Source organism: Muntiacus reevesi, chromosome 3, assembly GCF_963930625.1.
Source record: "Muntiacus reevesi chromosome 3, mMunRee1.1, whole genome shotgun sequence".
NCBI lineage: Eukaryota > Metazoa > Chordata > Mammalia > Artiodactyla > Cervidae > Muntiacus > Muntiacus reevesi.
This window is the reverse complement of record NC_089251.1, coordinates 243834082-243854445: the sequence shown is the minus strand read 5'-3', so window position 1 is coordinate 243854445 and position 20364 is coordinate 243834082. Positions and strand designations below refer to the sequence as shown.

The 20364-nt window shown below is 35.9% G+C and overlaps 1 protein-coding gene across 6 annotated transcripts in view; it reads right to left on the bottom strand.

Moving 5' to 3' along the window:
• Nucleotides 1-20364, bottom strand: part of UBR3 (ubiquitin protein ligase E3 component n-recognin 3) — a 190134-nt gene that overhangs the window by 54405 nt on the left and 115365 nt on the right. For all 6 annotated transcript variants that reach the window (XM_065931732.1, XM_065931734.1, XM_065931735.1 and 3 more), the window contains 2 exons: nt 8396-8545; nt 1131-1264 (listed from right to left, as the gene is read on the bottom strand). In XM_065931732.1, the coding sequence (XP_065787804.1) occupies nt 1131-1264; nt 8396-8545 (284 nt within the window). The remainder of the gene's footprint in view (nt 1-1130; nt 1265-8395; nt 8546-20364) is intronic.

Here is a 20364-nt window from a genome sequence, read left to right as displayed (position 1 = left end):
TTGGGTTACTGCATGAAAGACCATTATGAGCCCTATTTTACAGGTGAGGTAACTGAGACTTAGAGCATTCGGTCAAGCTCACATTGCTAAGAAATGGCAGAATCAGAAGGAAACCCCAGTTTTCCTCATCTGAAACTCTTTCTACTCTACACAGCACCTCGCTATCTAGAGTTACCATCTCCTCCAGAATCCAGTGGAATCATCCTTAATCCAGACTATTGAACCACACTCTACTCTGATTCTTATCACATTAGATCAGTGTATATATTATATATTAGATCAGTATATATATTCTATATAAGTATTCTGTCTGCCATATATCCTACTAGCTGCTTCCATTTAATACATTATGTACATTTAGAAATTATATTTAAAAATCTACTAATATACATTTATATATACATGTATATATATAACTAAAAATAATGCTTCATTTTGTATTTTAAGCATTTTAAGTTATTAACAGATGTTACTTAACTCAAAATACAGCAGAGTCAAACAACAACAGGTGAAAGGAATCCCCATTTGATAACCCCTCAGGAAATTTAAAAAAGAGTATCAAATTTTACAAAGAAGTTAACAATGTTGCTGCTACTAAATAAACTGAGTTGACCTAAGTCTTATGAATACCTGAGAGCTAGAGCCACAAAGTACAAAGAGTCAGGGAAAAAAATCTACCAAGTTCACAACAAGAAATCATAGAAGCCATTATAAATCTGCCCCTACTTTACATATCAAAAGCATTATGAAACTTTATTGTGTATCTTAAATGAAAAAGACAGAAGCAAAAATCTTCATAAAACGTTAAGTGCCACATCTAAAAGTTTTTATAAAGTATATAAGATAATATATAAAAGTATATAAAATGATAATATAAACTTATCATTCCACTGAATTGAATTTGTATATCTTATAATAAAAATTTAAAACAAAGGCATAATATTTGAAACCTGAAATTTTTATGTGTTAACTGACTTTTATTTATTACTATCCACATACTAATTTTTTTCTAATAAACTTCCAAATTCCAAGTCAGAAAGATACTTGGTTGAAGAAAAATATAAAACTTTGGAGAGAAATATCCATCAATTTTATAGACAAAAATACCATTTAATAAAAAGAATACTTACATCCTTAAAATAACGTTGTAATAATGAAAGTCTCACGTCATGAACTGCTGCACATGTATCCCAGGGGTATATTTGCTCCTCTTCAGAGATAGGCAGCTTTTTTGGCTCAACGTTGTCACGGCACTGCCCCAAAACTATATTAACAACAGAGATAAGAGCCCATTAAAAAAACTAACGTGGACTTTATTCACCAAGAAAAGCGAAGTTATTTACCATAAGCTTCTTAATTTTTTCACTATTACAATATTTTTAAAGACTTAAAAAAAGTGATATCTTAATTTTCTTCTACAGAGTAAATAAACTTTTAATATGTGAATGTTTATTTTTTAAAATAACATCAGGGTTGGCGAGAAGGGCAAAGTGAGGCGAGAAGGGCAAAGTGAGCCTGGAATTGTGTGGAATAAAGAGTAAAGAGGTATTCAAGCTCTGAGCAGAGACCTAAAGGAATTCTGACTAGTCAAATTCAAGAATAATGACAATAACAGATAACACGTTCACTGATTCAGGCAGGGAACATGAAGTAAAAGGGTATAACGTTAGACTCTCAAAGTATCATCCTACAGAAAACCAACCAAGTGATTATACTTGGTAACATCACCAATGATGGAACAATCACTATGAGTCTCTTGATGTGATGCAATGGGAAGGAAGAGCATCATAATACTACCATTGCCAAAAATGTTTAACTTTAATAACAGGGAAAGCAAAAGTGAAAGTCACTCAGTCATGTCTGACTCTTTGCAACCCCATGGACGATACTGTCTATGGAATTCTCCAGGCCAGAGTACTGGAGTGGATGATAGCTGTTCCCTTCTCCAGGGGATCTCCCCAACCCAGGGATTGAACCCAGGTCTCCCACATTGTAGGCAGATTCTTTACCATTCAAGCCACCAGGGAAGCCGAATACCTGGGAAACAATCACATAAATCCAGAAAATGAGACAGTCTACAGAACAGACTTGAACTTTTCAAAATTTTTTTAAATGCCTGGAGAAGCTGTTTTGGATTAAAGGAGACTAACAAGAAATGACAACTAACTGCAACACATGATCTTTACTTGGCTCTTGGAACAAGAAAAATATATATCTGGTATATAAAATATTATTGGGAGACTCTGAACACAGAATATTTTATTTTATTCATATTAAATTTATTCAGTATGATTGGTACTAAGGTTGTATAAAAGAGTATCTTTATTCTTAGGTGATACATGCTAAAGTATTTAGGGATAAAAATGTCCAAGATGTCTACCTATGACAAGTGTGTATGTGTCTGTGTATAGATAAGTATGGGAAAGAAAACATAAATATGGAAATATGCTAGCAATCATTGAGTATAGGTGAAGGGTTCTCAACTTTTCTGTAGATGTAAAAGTTGGCTGAAATGAAAAGTTGGGAAAAGAGGCATTTTTACCATTGTAAAACACATACCACACAAAAAGGAAGTGGGGGTTTAAGCATATAGTGCCACACACTACTCTAAGACTCATCAATAAGTCATTCTTAGAGAAGGGAGTATCAGGCACAGAGCTGTGAGCCCCAAGTTATGGGGAGATTTATAACAGCAGCAGCAGCAGGAAGAATAGACAAAAGCAAGTAGATGCTAGAAACTAAAATATAATTAGCCATGATGTATAGTCCTCTTAATAAACTGCCGAACTTGGTTAGCTAGGATTTTGTTAAGGACTTTTACATCTCTATTCGTAAGTGATACTTGTCTATCATCTTCTTTTCTTTTGATGTCCTTATCTGGCTTTGGCTTTGGTATCAACATAGTGCTGACCTCAGAGAATGAGTTAAGAAGTGTTCCCTTCTCTCTTTTCATTTTTTTTTCCTTTTGGACAAATCTAAGGAGGAGCAGTCTTAATTCTTTAAATGGCAGAAGACAGAAATAGACATTTATTCAAAGACATGCAAATGGCCAACAGGCACATGGAAAAGATGCTCAAGATCCCTAACTATTAGAGAAATGCAAATCAAAATTGCAGTGAGGTACCATCTCAAACCAGTCAGAATGACCATCATTAAAAAGTCTACAAATAACAAATGCTGGAAAGGGTGTGGAGAAAAGGGAACTCTCCTACAAGGTTGGTGGTATAGTGCTATATATAGTTACTGGTATACTGCTATATATAGTATAGTTATACTGTTATAATCACTGTGGAAAACATTATGAAGGTCCTCAGAAAACTAAAAGTAGAATTACAATATGATCCAGCAATCCCATTCCTGGGCATATATCCAGACAAAACTATAATTCAAAAAGATACTACGCACCCCTATGTTCATAGTAGCAGTATTCACAATAGCCAAGATGTAGGAGCAACCTACATGTTCATCGACAAATGAATGGATAATAAGATGTGGTACATATGTACAAAGGAACACTACTCAGTCATAAAAAAGAACAAAATAATGCCATTTACAGCAACATGGATGCAATCAGAGGTTATTATACTAAGTAAAGCACGTCAGAAAGACAAAGACAAATACCATATGATATTACTTATATGTGGAATCTAAAATATGACACAAATGAACATATCTATGAAAGAGAAACAGAACAGACTGGTGGCTGCCAAGGGAGAGAGAGTTGAAGGAGGGTTGCAGTGGGAGGCTGGGGTTAGCAGATACGAGCTTTTATATATAGAATGGATAAACAACAAGGTCCTACTGTATTAGCACAAAGAACTATATATTCAATATCCCATGATAAATCATAACAGAAAGAATATTTTTTAAAAAAGAATGTGTGTGTGTGTATATATGTATGTGTGTGTGTATAACTGAACCATTTTGCTGTACAGCTGAAATTAACATAACATTGTAAATCAACTATCCTTCAATTACAGATACTAATCAAAAAAATGTTCAGTGACCCAATTTCTTCAAATAGCAAAGTGCATTTGGGGTGGGGGCGATGATAGGCACAGGAAAAGATAAGAAGGGATTCTATTAATTAAAAGACTATAAGGAGTCTCTACAACTAGAAATAAATTAACAAATAAAATAAATAAGAAACAACTGGGGAATTCTGAACTCTGACTAGATATTTGATGATATTGAGGAACTAAGTTACTCAGGAGTGATTGTGGTTTTAAAAAATAAGTCTTTAAAAAAATAAGTCTTTTCTATTCAGCAGATATGGTGAAATAGTCATAGATGAAATAAAATGATGTCTGGAATCTGCCTCCAAATAATTCTAGGAGGAAAAATTAATCACAAGTTAATCACTGTTAGAGATTGATGGGGACATTAGAAACTGATGGGGACATGGAGGTACATTTTACTAGTCTCTTTACATCACCACAAAGTTGAAATTTTCCATATTCAAAGATAAAAGAAAAAGAGAAGAGACAAATCAAAATAAATAAAGAATTCAGAAGTAAGGAAAAAGTAAAGAGGGGTAAAAGGTGAGAGGATGTCAGAGGGTGGTGAGGCTCAGGAAGAAAGGAAACAGCCAGAGATTTTCCCTGCTACAATTCCCAGTTAAAATAACTCTTGAGATTTAATAGCTTTTAATGCTAGTTTCTTATATTTTTTCTCATATCTTGAAATGACAAAAGAGCTGTGGAACAGTAGAATTATCTAATATTAACTAGTTTAGTGTAAAAAGTTGCTAAAAGGAAATTAAATGAAGTAACAAGTCAAAGCAACTTTAAAAATATAAAACAATGAACAAATAACAGTCTGAAATAATAACATAAGCTTCACTGGGGCAGAGATATTATTTTGTTTTGCTTCTTATTGTAATAGCGATGATCAATAAATACATGTGACATGAATGAATGAATAAAAGAAAACATTAAGTTGATGATTATACAGTATTCGGTGAAGAAGTTATACAGGGACAAGTAAGTGGCAACAATCTAATAAACTGAATTGTTTAAAACAGTAGAAAAAGATAAGCAGCTGTGAAATTAGTCAGTACTCCAACACATTTCCTTTTAATTATAGTAGGCATTTCTCATCTAGACGGCTCTATTGTCCTATTCAGTGAGGGTTTCAAAGATCAATTTCATATTTAAACAAGAGTAATAAGACAAAAAAACTAATCTACCAGGCATCACATTAGACCCTTTTACCTATATTACATTACTTAACCAACATGACGATCCTCAAACATCACTATTATCTCTGTATTTAAAAGAAAGCAACAAACTCGGCCAGATTAAGTCAAGCAGTAGATGTTTTTCTAGAACTCTCTTGCTTTTTTGATGATCCAGCGGATCTTGGCAATTTGATCTCTGGTTCCTCTGCCTTTTCTAAAACCAGCTTGAACATATGGAAGTTCACAGTTCATGTATTGCTGAAGCCTGGTTTGGAGAATTTTGAGCATTACTTTGCTAGCATGTGAGACGAGTGCAATTGTGCAGTAGTTTGAACATTCTTTGGCATTGCCTTTCTTTGGGACTGGAATGAAAACTGACCTTTTCCAGTCCTGTGGCCACTGCTGAGTTTTCCAAATTTGCCGGCATACTGAATGCAGCACTTTCACAGCATCATCTTTTAGGATTTGAAATAGCTCAACTGGAATTTACTAGTTTTGTTTGTAGTGAGGCCCACTTGACTTCACATTCCATGATGTCTGGCTCTAGGTGAGTGATCACACCATTGTGATTATCTGGGTTGTGAAGATCTGTTTTGTACAGTTCTTCTGCGTATTCTTGCCACCTCTTCTTAATCTCCTCTGCTCCTGTTAGGTCCATACCATTTCTGTCCTTTATTAAGCCCATCTCTGCATGAAATGTTCCCTTGGTATCTCTAATTTTCTTGAAGAGATCTCTAGTCTTTCCTATTCTATTGTTTTCCTTTATTTCTTTGCACAGATCACTGAAGAAGGCCTTCTTAACTCTCCTTGCTATTCTTTGGAACTCTGCATTCAAATGCGTATATCTTTCCTTTTCTCCTTTGCTTTTGGCTTCTCTTCTTTTCACAGCTATTTGTAAGGCTTCCTCAGACAGTCATTTGGCTTTTTTGCATTTCTTTTTTTGGGGATGGTCTTGATCTCTGCCTCCTATACAATGTCACGAACCTCTGTCCACCGTTCATCAGGCACTCTGTCTATCACATGTAGTCCTTTAGACCTATTTCTCACTTCCACTGCGTAATTGTAAGGAATTTGATTTAGGTCACACCTGAATGGTCTAGAAAAACCTCTATTTCTGCTTTATTGACTATGCCAAAGACTTTGACTGTTTGGATTACAACAAACTGTGGAAAATTCTGAAAAAGATGGGAATACCAGACTACCTGACCTGCCTCTTGAGAAATCTGTATGCAGGTCAGGAAGCAACAGTTAGAACTGGAAATTGAACAACAGACTGGTTCCAAATAGGAAAAGGAGTACGTCAAGGCTATATATTGTCACCCTGCTTATTTAACTTATATGCAGAGGACATCATGAGAAATGCTGGACTGGAGGAAGCACAAGCTGGAATCAAGATTGCCAGGAGAAATATCAATAACCTCAGATATGCAGATGACACCACCCTTGGCAGAAAGTGAAGAAGAACTAAAAAGCCTCTTGATGCAAGTAAGAGGAGAGTGAAAAAGTTGGCTTAAAGCTCAACATTCAGAAAACAAAGATCATGGTATCCGGTCCCATTACTTCATGGCAAATAGATGGGGAAACAGTGGCAGACTTTATTTTTTTGGGCTCCAAAATCACTGCAGGTGGTGACTGCAGCCATGAAATTAAAAGACGCTTACTCCTTGAGAGAAAAGTTATGACCAACCTAGACAGCTTATTAAAAAGCAGAGACATTACTTTGCTAACAAAAGGTCCATCTAGTCAAACCTATGGTTTTTCCAGTAGTCAAGTATGGATGTGAGAGTTGGACTATAAAGAAAGCTGAGTGCCAAATAATTGATGCTTTTGAACTGTGGTATTGGAGAAGACTCTTGAGAGTCCCTTGGACTGCAAGGAGAGCCAATTAGTCCATTCTAAAGAAGATCAGTCCTGAGTGTTCATTGGAAGGACTGATGTTGAAGCTGAAACTCCACGCCTTTGGCTACCTGATGCAAAGAGCTGACTCATTTGAAAAGACCCTGATGCTGTGAAAGGGTGAAGGCAGGAGGAGAAGGGGATGACAGAGGATGAGACGGTTGGATGGCATCACCGACTCAATGGACATGTGTTTGGTTAACTCTGGCAGTTGGTGATGGACAGGGAGGTCTGGCATGCTGTGGTCCATGGGGTCGCAAAGAGTCGGACACGACTGAGCGATTGAACTGAACTGAAATGAACTGAAGCAAAGTTGCTCAGTCGTGTCCGACTCTTTGCAACCCCATGGACTGTAGCCTACCACGCTCCTCAGTCCATTGAATTTTCCAGGCAAGAGTACTGGAGTGGGTTGCCATTTTCTTCTCCAGGGGATCTTCCCGACCCAGGGATCGAACCCAGGTCTTCCACATTGCAGACAGATGCTTTACCATCTGAGTCACCAGGGAAGTCCTGTATCTGAAATCAGAGGAATTTCTTGTATCTAATTCTTTCTACTCTACTAATTCAGAGTAAACACCCTAGGAAATAAATGCCCTGGAGAAATATGTGTTTTATTTACTTTGCTTCACACATACTCTTATTGAAAAAGGATTACATTTATTGGAACTGGAGTATAATATTTATCACTACCTCAAAATACTTCAGTATGGCAAAAAATAGAGAATATTCACATATTAATGTATGACAAAACCCACTGAAAAATAAAAAATAAAAAAAAATAAAAAATAAAAAGAATAGAGAATATTCAGACAAATTCTTCAAATTTTTAAAAACATTAACTCTAAGATTTGCAAACGTCAATTGGCAGGCTGTTACAAGAGTGACTGCTTCTACGCGCAGGAAACAAGGGCAAAGTAACCTGAATGTGTCTTATATAATTAAAATATTTAAACTATTTATTTAAAATATTTAGACTATTTCTGGACTTAAATGTTTCTAGATATTAGAACAATCAAGTTGCCAAGAAAGTCGAACTCAGTTTTTGGCCACCCAGCATTGGTAAGATTCCATCACATTCTAAAGAAAAAGACTATGTAACATACAGAGAGATCTCTCTTAAAGGCTTCTTTCAACACCAAGAAAGTGAGATAAAACCAGATTAAGAATCTTTGCTAAAAAAAAAACTTACAAAGATCCTTGCTATACAGATCTACAGTTGTATCTAAACAAAAATATAGCTTTTATTTGAGAGATTTACTAATCTGTTGCAAACACTTCATCTCTAAAAATGTTCCCACTAAAAATTACTTTGATTTTTACCTGAGGATGCTTGTAACAGTACAACCAATCCTGTAGGTCTGTCTTCAGAGGAGGGCCCACTCTGTCCACAAATAACACAATCATATACTGCCTCAGAAACTTGAGGTTCTGCTGTGGTGATCTCCATAGGAATATCACTCTCTGGAGAATCTGAGGAGAAAAAACTGCAACTCTTAATTACTGAAAAGAAAATCTCTCTTTAACAAAATTATGGGAAAAAAAAAATCAAGCTCAAATAATTTGGAACTTCAGTATCAATAAATTATATAGTAATAAAACTATGGGAAAATTATCTCGCTAAAATAAAATGTTATCTCATAAAAGACAAAATTACAAAGAATGGATGCTATGAAAGACTTCCGATTTCTGGGTTGGGAAGATCCCCGTGAAGAGGAAATGGTAACCTACTCCAGTATTCTGGACTGGGAAATCCCATGGTGTGCTACAGTCCATGGGGTCACAAAGAGCTGGATGTGACTTAGCAACTAAAACAACAAGAATTCTTCTAATGTTGTATCATACATAAAATTAAAACTAAAAACACAGATGCAAAGGTATTTGTATCTAAAAATATTGTTTTAATATTATAATTTAAGGAAATAAGGGGGAGGTCATTTGCTTTAATCTTCTTTGAAGCACTTCAGAAGGAAAATTTATAATAACATGGCAGCTCTTGGAAAGGAATGGCAATATTTACTAGGAGATAAAAGGGGAAAAAACTTTTTCTTTTTTCTTTTAATTGTAGTGATTATATCTTAGTGATAATAATTATCAATATGTACTTATGTAGGATAAACATTTCTATATGACCATATACATAATAAAGCAAAATTATAATAGAAAATAAAATAACAGCAATCCTTTGGTGATATGTCATTAACAGCAAGAAATAAAATACTGAGTCAATAACCATTTCAGATAAAAATTCATAGAATCATCCATAGTGGCAAAAGAAAGGAATAGAGGGGATTGGGAAGATTAAAGAAGCAGAAATGATTTATGACATGTTTAAAAGATGGAGGCATATCTAAATAAATATGTTAAAAAAAGGACAGAAATAGAAAAAGAAAGATGTCAAGTTTATATGTGTTTTAATAAGATTTCATGCAGATAAACATACATCAGATATTTACTAAGACTGAGAGGAAAAGGGGCAAAACCTAAAATAGAACTTTGGATAATGCACAAAATTAATGGAAATTTTAAATAAGCCAATGAAGAGATCAAAAGCTTAAAGTGGTCTTGTATATCCTCCCTCAATATCTCTCCCTGAGTATCTCTCTGTCTCTCCTTCTCGATCATACCACTTATTTGAGAATGAGTCTGGGGTTGCCTACTGGAGAAGGAGACAGCCCACCTGGAACAGAGCCCAGGTATCCTACCAGCTCAGGCCAATCCCAACTAACCAACTATCAGATCATTCTTGGAACATGCTCTGTTTTTGTGTTTATGGAGTTTTGTGGATGAAAGGAGAAAAGAATGGGAAAATGATGTAGGGATGATATATTTAGTGCCCTCAGAACCATAGGAAATACGTTTTTGCTTGGAAACATTATGCCTATGCTGGGAAACAGATGACTGCAAAACACAAGTATCTGGAGAAAAGGGAAACCTCTTGTACTGTTGGTGAGAATGTAAACTACTGGGCATATACACTGAGAAAACCATAACTGAAAGAGATGCATGTACCCCAATGTTCCTTGCAGTGAGGACATGGAAACAATCTATGTTCATGCATAAAGAAGTTGTAGTACATATATACAATGAAATATTACTCAGCCATAAAAAGACCACATTTGAGTCAGGCCTAACGAAGTGGAAGAACCTAGAGCCTGTTAGACAGAGTGAAGTAAGTCAAAAAGGAAAAACAAATATCATCCATTAACACATATATACGGAATCTATTTGCAGGACAGCAATGGAGATGCAGACATAAGGAACAGACTTGTGGACACAGCGGGGGAAGGAGAGGGTGGGGTGAACTGAGAGCAGCATGGAAACATACACATTACCATATGTAAAATAGCTAGCCAGTGGAAATTTGCTGTAGGATGCAGGGAACTCAAATCAGGTGCTCTGTGACAACATAGAGTGGTAGGATGAGATGGGAGGTGGGAGGGAGGTTCGAGAGGGCGGGGGACGTATGTATACCTATGGCTGATTCATGATGTATAGTAGAGACCAACACAATATTGTAAAGCAATTATCTTCCAATTAAAAATAAACAACAACAACAACAACAAAAAGTATCACAGGGCAAAGTGTGGTCTGCAGCCTAGGGGTAGGCACAGAGAATCTTCTTTACTGCATAAATTGATCCTTGGTTTTAAGAACATATAATACACTTTAATTTTTAACTACAACTGAGTTAGCTTGGATCCTACTAGGTGAATTACTACTCATAAAGTAAACACACTACTGGAACTTACTCTTCTCTGCTAAGAAGCCTGTAACAACTGCCACAATTGCAAAACCCCTGCTGTGTAATATCATGAATTCTGATAAAGATGTACAGTACTGTCCTGACCTGGTCAGCATTTTTACTACTAACATTCTTGCTTTCCTCTGCTTTTTTTTTAACTTGGTACAGAAAGGGACTTCTCATTCCTTTTAAAAAATATATTATTTAAATATAATTTTAGTTTTGCAGAAAAGTTTTGAAGTCACTACAAAGAGTTCTCATAAACCTCACACCCAGTTTCCCCTTAAATCTTACGTTAGCATGATATGACTGCCACAATGAACTAATATTGATACATTACTGAGCAATTTTATTGATATAATACTGATATAAATTAACTAAAGTCCATATTTTCTTCAGATTTCCTTAGTTTCTACCTAATGTCCTTGTTTGTTTTTTGAGGATCCCATCCAGAACAGCATATTACATTTAGTTGTTATGTCTCCTTAGGCTACTCTTAGCTGTGGCAGTTTCTCAAGAAACTGTTGTTTTTAATGACCTTAAAAGTTTTGAGGAGTACTCATCAGGTATTCTGTATAACATTCCTCAGCTGTAACTTGTCTGATACTTTTGTCAAGATTAGTCTGAGGTTATGGTTATAAGTGAGGAGGACCACTAAGGTAAAGTACCATTCTCATCAACATCGTATCAATGGTATATAATATCAATATGATCAATTATTGCTTATATGGACACTGATCATCTCATTTGGGTAGCATTATGATCATTTCATAACGTATGCAAATACCAAATTACTAAGTAGTACACCTAAAACTGAGCTTCCCAGGTGGCTCAGTGGTAAAGAATCTGCCTGCCAATGCAGGAGACACAGGAGATGTGGGTTCAGTCTCTGGGACAGAAAGATCCCCTGGAGGAGGAAATGACAACCCACTCCGGTATTCTTATCTGGAAAATCCCATGGACAAAGGAAGCTGGTGGGCTACAGTCCATAGGGTCACAAAGAGTTGGACATGACTAAGCAACTGAGCATTTGCACACAAACACACACATGAAACTAACACAATACTGCACCCCACCTATGCTACAATTATTTTAAAAAGGAAACATGGACTTCCTTGGTGATCCAGAGGTTAAAGCTCCTTGCTTCCAATGCAGGTGGCAGTTCAATCTGTGGTCAGGGAACTAAGATCCCACATGCCCTGCCTCTTGGAAAAAACAGAAGGGGAGGGAAAGCAAACTGCACAGCATTATATACAGTAAAGTTTTATTTCAGGAAAGACAAATAGAAACAAAATCCATTTATAAAATTTTTATATGTATTCATATGAAACAACAAAGCCTATTTACAATGGTTTCTCCCAAAGGGTTGAGATTTAAAAGAGAAGGTAGGAAGAAATGATCAGCTTTACTTTCGTACAGTTTTGTATATGTTAAACATATATATTTCTAAATGTTTTTGCTTGATATCAGTGTGTGTCTTATTTATGGAACAAATAACCAAAATGCAATTTATATTTGTGGGTTGTATTTTTTAATACACCACATCACTGATGACTGACTTAAAATGACAGATAACAGCACTATCCCTCAAAAGTGAACAAATTTATGATCAGAACAACCAACATAGAAAAGTATTCTATCCAGGAGACCTGCTTTCTAATTTAAGTGAAAAGAAATTCAATTAGTTTCTATTCAGTTGACAGAATAAGAATTTCACAAGGTGACACAGCAAAGTTTATAGTAATTTATAAAATAATAACATAAATGCAACAGCAATAGATACATAGGACTAGTGCACTATATGCATTCCAATGCCACAAGCAGATGGGTCTTACCTAAAAGAAAGCAAGTCTACAACTGTGCCTGATTCCAAGGAAATGTAAGAATATAAAAGAGGCTAGTTTATGATACAACCAAACTCTAAAGTAGCAAAAAAAAAAAAAAAGTGTCAGGGAAAAAGAAGCAGTTAAAGATGTAAAGAGCATCCTTTTTCATAACAAGAGAAATGCTAATTAAAACTAGACCAGATACCATTTCTTTTCACCAACAAGATTAGCAAAAATACAAAAGTTTGACAACATACTCTAATGACAAGGATGTAGGTAACTTGCTGTTCTGACACAATGTTGATGGGAATACTAAATGGTACAACCCTTAAAAAGGTAATTTGCAATATGTAGCAAAATTACATATGTGTTTACCCTGACCCAGCAATCCCACATATAGAAATGAATCTTACATATATATTACCAAAATATATAAAGACACATGCCACAAAGATATTTATTGCAATACAACTTATATAGCAAAAGACTGGAAATAATCCAAATGTCCAATAACAGAAGACCATTTGAATAAACTATTGATGGGGGTGGGGTGGGGATCTACCATACAGGTAGAAAAAAGAATAAAGAATATCTCTATACGCTGCATGATGGGCTCTCCAAGATGTGACGGTGAGTGAAGAAAGCAAGGCAGAAGAAGTGTACGTAGTATGCTATCATTTACCTAAGAAGGGGACACTAGGGATGTAAATATTTTTATATTTCAATATATATACTTATATCCCCAATCTTCTTTCTTATGTAAATTGTTAAAAAAAAAAAAAAAAAGATAAACCTCAAATTAAACTGTATTATTAAACAATGAAACAAACAGCTCCTTCCACAACTAACAACAATAAAAGTCAACCAAATCCTGACACATGCCAGCTCAAGCTTAGACTACGCCACTTTCCAAATGAAATCTTAAAGGATGGGTACTGTAGACAGTTACTATTTCTATCTGAAGTGAAAAGCGTCAGTCACTCAGCCTTGTGGGACTCCTTGAGACCCCCCCAAGGACTCTAACCCACCAGGCTGCTCTGTCCGTGTGATTTCCCAGGCAAGAATACTGGAGTGGGTAGCCCTTCTCTTCTCCAGGGTATCTTCCCAACCCAGGGATTGAATGGATAGAACCTGGGTCTCCTGCACTGCAGGCAGATTCTTTACCATCTGACTAGATGGTAAAGAATGGTACTAGTAGCCTAGCTACTTGGTATTTATTATCTCACCTGTTAACAGCAGGACTCAATTTTTGCTTAGAAAATCATACCATCACCACGTTTGATTCCTATGACTGGAGTGAATCTAACCTTATAATCAGGCTAGACTAATAGAACCACATCAAGGATTTTTGTTTCAGTTATTTGAAAAGATAGGGCTTCCCTGGTGGCTCAGAGGGTAAAGTGTCTGCCTGCAAGATGGGAGACTCGGGTTCAATCCCTGGGTCAGGAAGATAACCTGGAGAAGGAAATGGCAACTCACTCCAGTACTCTTGCCTGGAAAATCCCATGGATGGAGGAGCCTGGTAGGCTACAGTCCATGGGGCTGCAAAGAGTGGGACACGACTGAGCGACTTCACTTTCACTTTCCTTTCACTTTATTTGAAAATAAGTATTTTTTTAATTCTAATTTAAAAATAAATAAATAAAACTTGCCAAACACAATGACTATCCTTCTATCTTATACCTTAAGCCTCAATCAATCAATCATCAGTCTATTAATTCTTACTTTGCAACTATTCTCATAACTGTCCTTGTCTGTCTCCAGGCTACCAACTTGGGGGAGTACACAGGGGAGAGACTTCACTCTCCTCAGTTTGCTTCACATATGAGAAACTGTAAAGATTAGGCAAAGCTTGTTGATCAATAGCCCAGACTCCACCATTTACTGCTGTATAACCTCAGACAAATTTCTTAACTTAAATTTAGGTATGGAATACTGCCATCTATCTCATGTGTCTATCAAGACAAATAAGTCAATATACAGAATGTGTTTACCACAGTGCTGGTTACATAGTTAACATACAAAAATATATATACCATCATCATCATCATCATCATCATCATCATCATCCCCCAAAATTCATACTATTAGATCCAGACTCAAAATACAGAAAAGGTTTTGTGTACACGATGTTTATAATAATTAAATTTTTTTAAAAACTAAAGCTCAATTATGATGGAAAGATTAAATAAATTATAGAATAAAAGTAATAATAGTTATAACCAATGCTTAAAAACACTTATGCACCAAGCACTCTGTTTTAAATGTTTGAAATGTGTACCATTACATTCAATCTTCACTACAACCCTATGAGGCAGGTAGTATAATGATCTCCTTTTAACTATGTGGAAACCAATGCAGAGAGTAAATTACTCCAGGTAATGGAATGGCTGTGATATGAACTTGGCAGTAATGCTCCAGAGTCCATGATCATAACCACTACATGCTACTTCTCCAATGAAGTAAAACCACAGTTACTAGGAATTTTAATAATAATATAGGGACATGTTTATGCTAAAATGTTGAGCAAAAAGACATGATAAGAAATTGTATTACACGGTATCATCTGTAATACATATGTCTTCTAGATGGTGAGATTAGGGATAAAATTCATCCTTCTTTATGTTTTTCTGTACCATATAACTTCTATGATTAAATGTTGTATGTTTAAGATTCCTCACAGCTCAGTTGGGAGAGCAACCGCCTGCTATGCAGGGGACCCTAGTTCGATTCCTGGGTCAGGAAGATCTCCTGGAGAAGGGAAAGGCTACCCACTCCCATATTCTGGCCTGTAGAATTCCATGGACTGTATAGTTCACTGGGTCACAAAGAATCAGAAATGACTGAGCAACTTTCACTTTAAGATCAGAAAGTAATTTCCAAAATAAATTGCTACTTTATATTAAGCATCTAAACTCTCCCTTGAACAACTATGTTGGATTTCAGCCATATCTGTCTGATAAACCTTAATGAATCAAGGTCTAACATCCTGACTTCTACCCCCTGTGGTGGTAATGGTGCTCAGGTCATGTCCAACTCTTTGTGATCCCATGGACTATAGACTCCCAGGCTCCTCTGTCCATAGAATTTTCCAGGCAAGAATACAGGAGTGGGTTGCCACTTCCTGCTCCAGCAGATCCTCCCAACTCAGGGATCAAACCCATGTCTCTTGCACCTCCTGCACTGGCAGGCAGATTCTTTACTACTGTGCCACCTGGGAAGCCCATGACTTCTACACCTAGATGGCGAGTAAAAATAAACAAAGGGGGTTAGTGATCAGGAGAGAAGGAACTGCAGAGGTTGAGTCTTTTCATATAGGAAACTTGATAACTACAAAAAGGAATTATCAACAGATAAGTAAGAATACTAATCACAGAGTAGAAATCTGTTGCATTCAGAGAGAAAAGTGTCTGTCCTTAAATTTTTACCTACTAATATACAACACTGATTTGAGAATTATAAAGTACTGCATGTTAAAAATTTGAAATATTCTAAATACTAAGTTACGAGACTAGAAATCTTAGAAGATCTCTCACACACAAAAATAAAGCCAAAATAAGAAAGAAACAACTACAGAATGCTTACATTAATAACACAAATGGGAAATAAGGCAAAAAGACAAAAGGCATCTGACAAAGCAGAGGACTGGACTGAGATTAAATTGTGTCTATATTAAAGATAAATATTATCTCAGGTGTGGACCCTGCTTCATGTGTTGATAACAATATATATGTCACATGTAAATGGGGAGAGTAATCAGAGGCAGTGAGACGTATAACTTTGCAATATTTATCTTGAGCAAAGTATGAAAATGAGATCTCAAACAGGTTTTAGGGGTCAAACAGATCTCTCTGGGAAGGGAATGAGTTATAAAAAAAAGGAATATACAAATCTGAATGGTCCAGAGTCCCACTGGCATGACCATAATCAATATAAATAAACCAAATGCTCATGAATCTCTATTACCTCACCTGTCACCACTGCAGCATGCAAGAACCGGGACTAGCAGAGAGCGGAGCCCTTTATCCTGATGGCTTCTGTGAACTGCCTCTGTTTGCTAGCAATCATGTCTGCCTGATCCCTCAATTGTTGTTCCTGTGCCCTGGCTACTGCCAAAAAAGATCAAACCTTCCAAAAAGTAGTAAGATTTAGGACAGCAAGTCAATAACTTTGCAGACTAATGACATTCAAATTTATGATCTTGAACATAACTGGACCCTAAGCATTGCTTATCAATTTTTATACTTAGCCTGGATGAGCAACATCTCCCATTTTCATTAGCAACTTCTCCAAACTTCAGATGGTATGCTTTTCACTCAGCAAAACTCACCTTTTACTTAGCCCTGTAAGCTGAAGCAACTGAGTGATCACCTGAAGTTCCCACTTTCCCTACCCCTAAAGGAACTTACCTCTATCTCCATCCACGCTTTCCCTCTCCTCTCCCATCTGCTCAGGGAATGAGGTGGCCATTCTCCTATTCAAGACAATACTACCTAACCTCTTCTGGATACTTTGCTTAATCAATTCCTCAGAAAATTGTTTTTGTTTTATCTCATTTGGGAGTGGGAGGCAACAGATAAAAACAATTTCTAAAAACAGTATTCAATAAGTTTATTTTCTTAGCTCCTAAGGTTGCGAAAAAACAAACCAAACTGTTTATCAAACCGTTAAATTAACTCCCCCAAAAATGCTGCTCTCAAGTGACTTCAGAACACAGAGCTTTTGACTATTACCCTTAGTAGAATTACCAAAGGATAAAATGGTCTGTAAACAATTTTAAATTTTTTAAATTTTAATTCAATGATTTCACTGTTTAACATAATACCCAGGTTGATATTTTGAAGCTATTTTCTTTACTTGGAAAGAAAAAGCAATTTGCTTACATATGGTGTATTGTGCTTGAGTAGGAGAATATTCTAAATCCTAGGACATGTATGTTGAAGTATTTTGGAGTAAAGTATCATGATGTCTGTAACTTACTTCATCTAGTAGAGGAAGAAGGAGTGTGAGTGAAAGAACAAATTAAGAAAAATGTTAACCAGGTCACAAGGTACATGGTAATTTGTAATACTATTCCTTCAGTTTTTCTATTTGAAATTTTTCATAAGAATAAACAGCATGTATGAAATTAATTCATTTTGGCTAAAAAACACCTTTATACACAAATATACTCAGAAAAAGATTTGTAAGGATATTGCCTAGATTAGAAAATCTGATAGTAAAAATACAGTATTATTTTATTTTTGATTATATGTGTTTTCTAAGCTTCCATAATAAATATTTAATGCTTTTATAATAACAGAAATTTTAATTTTATACATTATAATAGCAAATATTAGTGGGTGGCTAATCAAGACTGAAGACTGACCACATACTTTTATCTCCACTGCTTTTAAAAAACCATTTTAGAAATAAAAGTAAAGATATACATAAAGAAATACTCGCATAAGAATACAGAAAAATGATGGAGTTGTAAAAGAGTTTCACCAACCAACAAATAAGAGAAGTCAGTAAAATTTCCAAAAGATTAGAGGAGATGGAGACATGCTGACAATGCAAGAAAGTCATAAGAGCTACAACCACGTATGTATTATGAGAAAGTTACAGAAAGGAAGAACTGATAGGTCCGTTAGAAGAATGTCAATTCTGTGCTCAGAATCAGTCAGTGAGGCAGAGGATAGGGGTCTTAAGTTAAAAGTGATTCTGAAAGCAGAATAATTAATCAGAAGTCTATATACATAACTTCACTACTCAGCACCCCATTCCCTCCCCAACTTTGACTGACAGAACACTCAGATAATTTGGCATTTACCCTAAGGAGGAAAAAATGACTGTCTTTCTCTAAAGGAACTGAACAAGCTGCTTGAAGAGTAAGAGGGTTTTCTAACTGAGCGTTAACATCTGAGGGCCCAAACGGAGTAGTCGGCAATCCTTCCATTCAGATCTGACAGTCAACCCGCCTCATCCATACATAGGCCAAAGAGAACTACTAGGATCAAACCTATTTAGACCTCAGCAGGGTAACAGGCCATCTCTCCAGAGGAATGAAGAATTATCAGGCAAACGAGGGAAACTAACAACATGAAAGAGTAACTTAAATTTCTAAGCAATTCAGAAGGATAAAGGATAATTTATAATGTGTTAGTGCACTAACACATTCAGAAAGATTTGAGAACAAATTCTTCTGACAAATACCAAGATATTAAAGAGAAGAAACCTCTAAGCATGTAAAGCAAAAAGACATTAAAAAGACAGAAGATTAAAACATCAATCTAAGAGATCCAATATCCAAATAATCACAGTCCCACCAAAGAGAATAAAGAAAATATATGGAGAAAAGTATTATAATAGTTTTCTACTGCTGTTTAACAAATTACCCAAAATTCAGAGGCCTAAAACAATAGTTTTCTGAGGGTCAGGAATCTGGGAGCAATTTAGCTTGATGGTCTGGCTCAGGATCTCTTGTGAGATTGCTATTAAACAAGCAGCTGGATAGTATCATCTAAAAATTTGAAAGGGGCTGACAGATTCACATTCAGGCTTATTTACAGGACTGCTGGCCAGAGGCTTCAGTCCCTAACCACATATGCTTCTCCATCAGGCTGCTAACAACATGGCAGCTGGCTTTCCACAGAATAAGTAATCTGGGAGAGGGAAAAGCAGTCAAGACAGAAGTCACCATATCTTTCATAACCTAATCTCAGAAATGACATATCATCACTTCTGCCATGTCCCAGTGATAGTGAATACCAATTCTGACACAACATCAGAGTAGAGCACGCAAGGCATAAAAACTAGGTGGTATGGATCATGGAGGGTCATCTTGGAAGATGGCTACACTAGTTCATCAAGAAAATGATAAGAAATATTTTTCTCAGAGCTTCTGATATATGACTTTTCAGCCTGAAAAGGTCCATTAAGTACTAAGGAGAATGAAAAAGATTCACCTAGATACATATCATAAAACTTCATATCTCTAAGAATCAAACAGTTATAAAAGTGTCACATGAAAGGGAAAAAAATGCTAACTCGCAAAGGAATAAGAATCAAATTACCACCACACTTCTCATCAAATTAATGGTAAAAGACAAAGAGTAGTCCTTTATCAAGTGCAACAAAAAATGTGTATTAACAGGGAATTTACATTCATCCAAATGAATAATCAAGCACAAGAGCAAACCAGAGTCCCATCTGGAAATAAAAAGAATCAGAAAGTCTAACTTCCAGTACAAGCATTACTGGGAATATACTTGCACTCCAATAAAACAAGACCCCCAAAAAGAGATAAGATGCAGGAAACACCAGATGAACCCTGTAAGAGGAAAGTTCCAAGGTAATAGATGGTACAGCATGCCTACAGAGCAAATGGACCAGACTGGAACAGAATTCTATGTAAAGGATGATTGAGTGGACAGAATAACAGGGAAATCAAAAAGGCATGTTAGTTAGAAAAAAAGGTAGTTGGAACTTTCAGGAAAAACAAAAGACAAAATAACAAATAGAAATGAGTAAAGGGTGGTATAGTTTAAGCAATGCCAAGACTGTAAGAAAAGAGGCTTACTGCAGTCTAGGAGTCAGGTCACTGGAGTGAAAGAAAATAAATGAATACTAGGCTATTATTTAGTCCTGAAGTCGACAGCATTCAAAAAGTTATCTTGATGTTTTTCAACATTTAGAATAAACCTTTGAATGGAAGACTTGACTGCAACTGCAAAATAAAA